This window comes from Rhinolophus ferrumequinum, chromosome 15 (genome assembly GCF_004115265.2).
Source record: "Rhinolophus ferrumequinum isolate MPI-CBG mRhiFer1 chromosome 15, mRhiFer1_v1.p, whole genome shotgun sequence".
Lineage (NCBI taxonomy): Eukaryota > Metazoa > Chordata > Mammalia > Chiroptera > Rhinolophidae > Rhinolophus > Rhinolophus ferrumequinum.
Window position 1 is genome coordinate 21,644,924 of NC_046298.1, and position 9,863 is coordinate 21,654,786.

At 46.6% G+C, this 9,863-nt stretch overlaps 1 protein-coding gene across 1 annotated transcript in view; it reads left to right on the forward strand.

Moving 5' to 3' along the window:
* HYDIN (HYDIN axonemal central pair apparatus protein) overlaps positions 1-4,001 on the forward strand; it is a 299,173-nt gene extending 295,172 nt beyond the window's left edge. Inside the window, exons 84-86 of the mRNA XM_033128646.1 lie at positions 993-1,223; positions 1,563-1,787; positions 3,302-4,001. Of these exons, the coding sequence (XP_032984537.1) occupies positions 993-1,223; positions 1,563-1,787; positions 3,302-3,784 (939 nt within the window). The 3' untranslated portion in view covers positions 3,785-4,001. The remainder of the gene's footprint in view (positions 1-992; positions 1,224-1,562; positions 1,788-3,301) is intronic.
* The last annotated feature ends 5,862 nt before the right edge of the window (positions 4,002-9,863 follow it).

The following is a 9,863-nucleotide window of genomic DNA, read 5'->3' on the forward strand; positions in this document are numbered from 1 at the left end:
AGGACTCTAAATCTAAAGACAGGAAGAGGTTGAAAGTAGAAAGCCAGATATGCAAAGAACTATTACTACCTACTAACAATAAGATAACAACCCGAAGTATTAAAAAGGGCGAGACTGGAATAGACTACTTCATGGAAGTAGATACGTGAATGACCAACGTGCCCCTGAGAAGATGCTCGACATCATCAGTCATCTGGGAAAAGAACTTAAACAGGTGAGCAGCTTGTCGATAACGAGTCAGTTGCAGAGGAGAGGGGACAATATACTTCAGTTACAAGTGTGACCTCTGGAGTCAGTCCAACCTGGGTTCAAATCCTGGTGCTGACACTTTTCTGCACGTGGCCCTGGGCAAGATACTTCATGTTGCTAAGCCTCATTTTCTTCATCGTCAAAAAAAATGGTGAGGGCCGGGTGGCCAGTTAGCTCAGTTGGTTAGAGCGTGGTGCTAATAACACCAAAGTTGCTGGTTTGATCCTCGCATGGGCCACTGTGAGCTGTGCCCTCCCCGCCCCCCAAAAAAAAGAAAGAAAGAAAAGGTAAGGGGAATAATAATGTCACTTACAAATTGTGTGAATTAAACAAGTACTTCTAGTGCCTGGCATACAGTAATCATTCCGTAAGTGTTAGAGGCTGTTATTATTATTATATTATTATTGAAAATTCCAGAAATAGGAATAGGAGGGTAACCCACTGCAGCATGACCCTCTCTCGAGTTCTCACTTGTTCTCCAGAGCCAGTGCGGACACCTTCACCTGCAGCACTACACAGTGCTGCTCTGGCCTCTTCTAAAGCACACTCAGGCTATGTAATATATACTCTCACCTGGGAGGAGCCAGAGCAGAATACCTAAAGAGAAAGGCTGGTTGGCAGGACTTCAGATAGACTGGGAGGTACGCGTCAGCCTGGTACCCAGGCATTGCTCGCAGAGAGAAGGACCCCCGGCTAACCCCTCTACTCTGCCCGGCTTCCTCCCGCTCTCCCTATGAACTCAGGTGATCTTCCGAAACGAGGCGACCAACGAGTTCTTATACTACATGGTGAGTTTCAGGGTCATCCCTTCAGGTGTCATCAAAATCATCGAGATGGTGAGCCCCATCCGGCAGAGTACATCGGCCTCCATCAAGGTGGAGAATCCCCTGCCCTACTCGGTGACCTTCTCTATGGACTGCAGGGCGCCCGACATCAGCCTGCCCTCCCAGTTTGTGGTGCCTGCCAACTCTGAGGTATGGCCCTGGCTGCCAGGGCCCCCGATGGCCCCCGTGGGGCCTCTCCAGCCATGTTCTGCATCCCTGAGGTCAGGCCTGTCCTGGCAATGGTCCATAGTGTGCTTCTCGAGAGAGGATCCATTTTAAGATTCAAAGAGATTCCAGACCTAGAAACACCTGGAATAGGGAGTTAGAAGGGGTACCGAGGAGGAAAAGTGGGCTGGTTTGGACAGAGGTTCCCGGGCTCAAGATGAGTGTGAGCATGGGCTGGTGAAGCACCATCTCTGCTCTGAGGTCCCTGGGTGGCAGAGATAGGGGGGACTTCAGCATCACGGGAGCCTCTGTCTTCTTTTGCAGGGCACATTCTCATTTGAATTCCAGCCCCTGCGAGCTGGAGAAACCTATGGGAGACTCGTTCTGCACAACAGTGATTTGGGTTACTACCAGTATGAGCTTAATTTGAAGGCCAACCCAGCACTGCCTGAAAAGCCTGTCCACTGCCAGGCCGTTCTTGGCAGCGGCCAGAGCGTCTTTGCCAAGATCATCAATTATACCCGGCAGAAGACAGAATATTACTGCAGGGTGAGCAGCCCCTGCCCTACCCTCCGCCCCGCCCTTGCCTTCACATATTTTTGAAGTCTAACCTCACAAACGATGGGAGCTGGACATAGGGGGTGCAGAAATGTGAAACTTGGGGAGTCAGGTGCTTCATCTAACCTGGAAACTCCCAGCTAAAAATAAACAGTGCAAGGCCTAGGTTCTTCTAAAAGGCTTTCTATCTTAAGCTGGGTGGGGGTGGGGGGAGTTTTGCTTCCCACTGCATGCTTAGTGGTCAATACAGGGAGACAGCAGAACTTAGTGGTCATGAGTGTAGCCTATGCAAGCCAGCAGACCTGGATTTGAATCCTGGCTTCCCCATTTCTCTTTGTGTGAATAATTTACTAAAGCTTTCTAAGCTTATCTATAAATGGTGATAATACCCTGACCTCATAGGATTGCTGTGAGGATTTTAAAGTATGTATATAAAGCCATTTACCTAGAGCCTGGCCCATAGTAAATGCCCCATATATGTTACCTACTGTATCAGTTGGAATATAGGTTTAACTACTGAAACAGAAACCCGAAATGACAACAAAATAGAAGTGTAGTCCTCTCGCAGATAACAGCGTAGGCCTGAGCAGCGTGGGCTGGAAGAGCAGGAGCTCCATGCCATCAGGCCCCAGACTCCTGCCCCACGGCTCTTCCCTCTGTAGAGAGCTGTGATCCACAGAGACCACGACGGCTTACAGTGACGTCGCATTCTAGCCAGCTACAGGGAAACACCACTTCCACTCACATTCCATTGAACAAAACTGCGTAGGACCACTTTTAGCAACAATGGGAGCTAGGACATGTAGGCTTTACACTGGGCAGCCACGAGCCCAATTAACATCAGGAGTGCCATGGCTACTGTCAAGAGGCATAGGCTTTTGATCAGTCCTATCAGTCAGGAGAAGCGAGGTTATGCTGTAGTAACAAAGAGCCCCGATATCTCGGTGGCTTAAAACCACAAAGGTGCGTGCTGGCTATCCAGTGAGGGTCAGAAGGGCACTCTGCTCATCACAGCCACTCAAGGATCCAGGCTGAAGGGCAACCACCATCTCAAATGTTTCTGGTCATAGACCCAGAGGGGTGAAAAGACCCCGCAGGGACGTGCATTGGCACGTCCACACTCTAGTGTGGAAGTGACACCTTTCCCTTCTGCTCACAACTAGTAATCCAGAACTACTCTCACCCACCCATTGGGATTCAGAACGTTTGGTCTTCCATGTGCATGGAAGGAAAGAAGAGTGTGATAAGGGGAAGCAGCACAATGACTGCTAGGCCAACATAATCCAGCCATGTGTCCTTGGGCGAGTTACTTAACATCTCTTGGCCTCGGTTTCTTTGTAATAAACTAGCGGTAATAATCATAGTACCTACCCTTCAATGGAGTCATAAGGACACGGCTGTTTTATAACCTGCCTGGCTGAGAGTGGATGGCATGGGGATGGACCTGAGCTGCTGTAAACCTCTCAGGATCTCGTGTGAGTTAAGTGCCTTTGTTCCCCTTTCAGACCGACTGTCCAGACTTCCACACCGAAAAGGTCATTAGCGCCGCCCCGGGGGCGCAGGGAGGCACTGAAGTCAGTGTGGAAATCTATTTTGAGCCCAGCCACCTGGGGGAGACCAAGGGCCTCCTGAGCCTGTCATCACTCACAGGCGGGGAGTATAGCATCCCCCTCTTCGGAGTGGCTCTACCTCCCAAGCCACAAGGGCCCTTCATGATCCGCGCCGGGTACAACATAGTCATCCCCTTCAAGAACGTCTTCTACCAAACAGTCACCTTCTCCTTCATCGTGGAGAACCCGGCCTTCTCCATTCGTGCCGTTGACTCCGTGCGGCCCAAGAAGATCAACAACATCACGGTCTACTTTGAAGGAAACCCATCAGGCAGCAAAACACCCATAACCAGCAAGCTGATTGTGGCGTGCCCTCCCGGGGAAGGCCGAGAAACAGGGGTTAAATGGGTTTATTATCTGAAGGGGATCACCGTTTAGTGGGAACCAGGGGCAGCAGCATCAAGAAAAAGCCATTTCCTCAGCCTTAATATTTATGTATTGTTCTAACCTGGCAAAGAATAAAGAAAATAGTCAGAATTCTTAAGACACTGTTTTAGCCTCCTCCTTCAATTGTAGGGGCACTTATTTCCATATTATATGTATTCCAGATATATGTATGAAATAGATGTGTTCCACATTAAACATGGTAACTACACAAAACAGAGCGACATTTTACTTTGCAAGGGCAAGTCTCTGAACTTAGTTTCTTACCATACCCCCAAAGCTCAAGTACTATGTACTAATCCCCATTTTTTATAAGATGACGTAGGTATCACACTCATGACCTTCTACTATACAGCACTTAGCAGGGCATGACACTGGGGCACATTGTGGATTCTTTTTAAAATCCATGATGGCTTAAAGAGCCCTTAGACATGACTATTTTGATGTGCTATTTCATTCTGCTTTCACATAAAATCCAAAGAAGTCACCCTTTTCAAAGCAATGAAGATACAACATTCGGGCAGTCACTGCAGGAACAAGGGCCAGGGACGCACCCTCCTTCTCTGAACCCCATTTCTGCTCGCACAGAAAGTGCTCTCTGAAGGCTGGGTCCGGGAGAAATGCTCACTGCGACCCCTGTTCCCCACTCCCACCCCAGGCCTGTGCACAGTATTCATCTTGCAAAGCAGGGATCCTTGACCCATTTGCACAGGAGAACCACCTAATTCTGGTCCAGGCCCCCCACTCCCCAAACTCTGATTTAATTGGTCTGGGGAGTGGTGATGGGGGAGGGGAAAGGTGGGCCTCCTTTTTCTTTTTAACTTGTAAGCAAAGTTGAGAACCAGTGCTACAGATCAGACACCCACCTGGCCATTAATTCTGCAACGGAGTCAGGAATCTTCCTCCAGGGGAGGACCATGTCCCAGTTTGATATGGTTAAACTGCAGCCATTTGTAGGCACATGAAGGGTGATGTTCAAAGTCAGGGACTTTCTTCAGAGAGAAAGCACTACAGATGCTTCACCTCCCGGGATGAATGGGGCATCTGCCTCAGCCCAGACTCTTCCCCTGGGTCCTGCAGTGCTCACAGAGAGGTGGTTAAAGACTGGCCTTAAAGAGGATTTGCTTCTGCAGCATGCACCCATGCCAGAGGGTTCCTCTGCCTCCACCTCCATCATCCTTCTCATCCCCTACAGCCTCCCTGCAAGAGTGGGTGTAGGCATAAAAGAAGATGGCCTTTGGGGAATGAATGCTCCAAAAGAGTGGTTCTCAAAAATGGCTCCTGAACGTGTAGGTGCCTAACCTCTGTGCTGTACACCTGAAGCTGGAGTTGAATAATATTGAATGTCAACTATAACTAAATACACACACACACGGTGCCAAAAAAGTGTATACACATTTTAAGAAGGAAAACTATATTAAAATTGTAATACTCAAAATATATCTATAACAAAAGATGAATACAAGTCACGTTTGATTTCTGCAATTACAAGAGGTGCTCAAAGTAGTTACCATCAGCATAATTTTAATACAATATTTTCCTTTCTTAAAATTTGTATACATTTTCTTGGTCTCCTCTGTGTGTGTGTGTGTGTTTGTATGGTCACGGGAGGTGGAGTACAACAGAGAATATAGTCAATGGAATTGTAACAGCTATATTCGATATCAGAAGGGTAGTAGATTGGGGGGGTTATCACTTTGTGAGGGGTGTAAATGTCTAACACATTGTTTTGTACACCTGAAACTAAAAAAAAGAAGAAGAAGACACAAAAACAATGGCCCCAGACCAGCAGCATCACCTGGGATTTTATTAACAATGGAAATTCTTGGGGCCAGCCCAGTGGCTCAGGCAGTTAGAGCTCCGTGCTCCTAACTCCGAAGGCTGCCTGTTTGATTCCCACGTGGGCCAGTGGGCTCTAAACCACAAGGTTGCTGGTTAAATTCCTCGAGTCCCGCAAGGGATGGTGGGCTCCGTCCCAGCAACTAACATTGAACATCGCATCTTGAGCTGAGCTGCTGCTGAGCTCCCGGATGGCTCAGTTGGTTGGAGCACATCCTCTCAACCACAAGGTTGCCAGTTCGATTCCTGCAAGGGATCGTGGGCTGTGCCCCCTGCAACTAGAAATGGTAACTGGACGCTGAGCTGCGCCCTCCACAACTAAGACTGAAAGGACAACAACTTGACTTGGAAAATAACTTCCTGGAAGTACACACTGTTCCCCAATAAAGTCCTGTTCCTTTCCCCCAATAAAATATTTTTTTTAAAAAAAAAAAAGGAGATTCTTGGGCCACTTCAGACCTATTGAGTCAGAAACTCCAAAAATGTGTCCCAGAAACCTGGATTTTAACAAGCCTTTATTCTCTTATACAGCCCAGTACACTCTACACACATCTAGGACCAAATGAAGCTTTTTCTAAAATATTTGCAGACCTACACTTAATAGTTGATTTTTGTTACCACTAAAGATGCTACTCATCGGTGTACAGACAAAAAACTAGATGACAGATTTACCCAATGGTTAAAGGAGCAAAGAAAGCACTAAGCAACAATCTGAGCAGATGCAGAGAGCAACGAGCTTGTGGTCTGACTAGCAAGTACACAATCTGAATAAACCAGTGGTTCTCAAATTTTAGTGTCTGTTAGAATCACTCACAGGTCTTGCTACCCCAGACTCCAGGGGCCCCACCCTCAGAGGGCCTGATTTAGTAGGCTTGAGTGGGCTCGAAAATTTGCCTCTCTGCCTAGCGTTCCCTTTGATGCTGCTGCTGCTGGCCTGAGAATCCCGTCTTCGTCAGCACAGCTCTGAAGCCTCAGCCTTCTTGCATCAGCACCACCTGGAAACTGGTTAGAAATGCAGGAGCTCAGACCTACCTACTGAATCAGAATCTGCATTGTAATGGCATCTCCAGGGGATGGTGTGCACATTGCAGTTGAGAGCCCTGCTTTAAAAGCCACTAGCAGAACTCGAGCCTTTGTTGAACTCACAGCCCTAATGCTCTTCATTAGAACGCAAGAGAAGTGTCTCACCAACTCTGCTTCTGGCCTCGTTGATTAAATTGGCCCTCCCCAAAATATCCCTCTCCCACCCACTCACCAGAGGCATGGCTGGGGGTGGAGGAGCAATTGTCCATCACCACTTTCTTCAAAAGGGGCACTTTTCAACGGTTTTAAACCTAGTCTGCTAACTCGTCGTTAAGACTGAGGAAAAGATGGAGAAAGCTGTATGAAAACTGGCTAAAACACCAGCGATCAGAGCAAATGTAGGACAAAGCATTGGTTGGGGCTCAGAGTAAGAAATTGATTTCTTAGCAACCTTGCCCAGAATGATTTCAGGAGAAAAGAGTTCCTTCTGATAAAAAAAAAATTTCTTTACTGTTTCAATTATTAAAAACTGTATCACATTATGACCTTTGAGGAATTTGATTCACCTTTAAGAAAAAGCCAAACCAAACAGCAAAAGAAACAGATGAGATACTATATTAAATATAGGTCCAGTGGAAATGAATACACACTGGAGAAATAGATCCACACCATTCCCAATGATCTGATTTTTTTCATTGTTTTTCATCAACCATCAGCTAAACCTAGATATAAACCTTGCAAGATATTTGGAAATGTCCTTATCAGTGCTATTTGGTATCAAGAAGCAGAAGAAACCATTTAGCAATACATTTTCTCTGAAGATGAGTCTATATTTAGGGTAGTTTTCAGGTTATTGGTGAACCCACCTTCATTCATCCCATTGTGCTGGCAAAAGTTTTAAAAGGTGTGAAAACGCCACCAGTAAAGGAAAAAACATTTTTCATAGATTTTTCTAGACATGATTTTTCTGTGACTTACTGAGTATTGGGTTAGCTCTTGTGTTTGTTTTCTATGGCTGCATAACAAATTACCACAAACCTAGCAGCTTAAAGCAACACAAATTTCTAACCTACAGTTTCAGGAATGGACTGAACTGGCTTCCTGATTCAGGGTCCCCCAGGCTGAAATGAAGATGGCAGCCAGCTGCATCCTCATCTAGAGGCTCAACTAGGGAAAGACCCACTTCAAGAGTGTTGATAACTATTTCACAAAGATGGCAACAAAAGCCTAGAAGGAAGCCCCTGCCCCTCCCAAAGCTGAAGCCAAAATGAAGGCTTTGAAGGTAAAGGAAGCAGTGTTGAAAGGCATCTACAGCCACAAAATTAGAAAAGAAGATTTGCATGTCAACCGCCTTGTGAAGGTCAAAGACAGTGTGGCTCTGTAGGCAGCCCAAATATCCTCGGCTACCGAGTCAGCCACGAAGAAGATAGAAGACAATACACTTGTGTTCATGGTGGATGTCAAGGCCAACAAGCACGAGATCAAACAGGCTGTGAAGAAGCTCCATGAAATTGACGTGGCCAAGGTCCATGCTCTGATCAGGCCTGATGGAGAGAAGGCGGCGTATGCTCAACTGGCTCCCGACTCTGATGCCAACAAAACTGGGGTCATCTAAACTGACTCCAGCTGGCTAATTCTAAATATAAAAATTTTTCACTGTAAAAAATACACACACACCACACACACACATGCACGCAATCCATTTCCTTGCAGCCATATGACTTAAGTCCCCATTTTCTTGGCAACTGACAACAGAGGACCACTCCTACGTAGCAACTAGAGACCACTCTAAGGTCCTTACCATATGGCCCATCATAGACTGTTCATTGCTGTTACTGTTTACTCTTCAAGGCCAGCAGGACAATCTCCCACTTCAAATCTTTTCTAATTTCTTTTTAAGGCCTCACCTGATTAGGTCAGACACATCCAGAATCATCTCCCTTTTAATCAACTTAGGGACCTTAATCATATCCGCAAAATGCCTCTGCTACATAAAATAGTAAGTTAGAGTGACAGCCCATCATATTTACAAGTGTTGGCCACACTCAAGGAGAGGGAATTATACAGGGCATGTACCCAAAACAGTGGGAATCTTGGGGGCCATCTTAGAATTCTGCCAACCATAGCCCCTCACTTGGTATCCTCTATGGATTGAGGATAATACTCCATTATCAAGATTATTGTAAGCGTGATGGGTGTACTTTTCACTCATTAGAGGAAAGTATCACCACTTGTTATGTTCATATTTAATAGTCACTGGGCTTCACTGTGGTCTAGCCCTTGTGCTAAGTCCCTGTCCACTGTGGAAGCATACGATAAGGAACTGTGATGTACCTCCCTATTACTACATCTTTAGCCACACTGTGTCTATAAAGTGCTTTTTAAAAATTTACCACGTAGCTTCAATTTTTGTTCCATCATCTAGCGTGATACTCAAAGCACTTGGAGGGGCTGCTTCATAGTAGATCCATCTGGAAACCCAGACCCAACAGATTTGGGGCTTCTCCTGTCTGGAACCTAGGCCTTTAGGTCTGGTCAATTCATCCCAAGTCCAAAATGGTGGGGGTAACAGCCACTGTTGGTACGAGATTTTAGGTGGTAAACAGGTAGTACTATTTTTGGGAATTTATGTTAATATGTTTTAGAAAAACATACAACTCTTCAAACCCATGATTTTAGGGCATAAGCAAGGATACAGTAGGAATTGAAGATTTTAAGTGAGTTGAGAAAAATATTTTTAAAATATTAGTTCAAGTGGCGAGAATATGGTGAAAACCCACTACATTTTGGGAGACATTGGTATATGCGAAATTGGTGACTAAGTAGTGAATGAACCACTGGATTCAGCAACTATTGAATAAATTATGCGAAGTGAGTCAGGCTCCAAGAGCCCCTCGCTTCTCCGGAAAGTCTGCAGAAGTCCACTACGCCCCGAGCCCACCTGGGGCAGGTATTTGAGCTCAAGTGATACACGCCCCGCTGAGCAAACGAGCCTCAGGCAAAGGGGGACACAAGGAAGGTGGAGTCTTGCGGGGCGGGGCCAAGCACAGCGGCCAGCATTGGGGCGTGGCTGGCGAGGGGTGGGTCCTCGAGGCGGAAGGCGGAAGCTGCTGCGGAGTCATGTGATCCGAGTAACATGGCCGTTGCCCCTTGAGCACTGCCGGTACCGGGCGGGAACGAGTCGCGTGAGCTGTAGGGGAGCTGGGCGCCC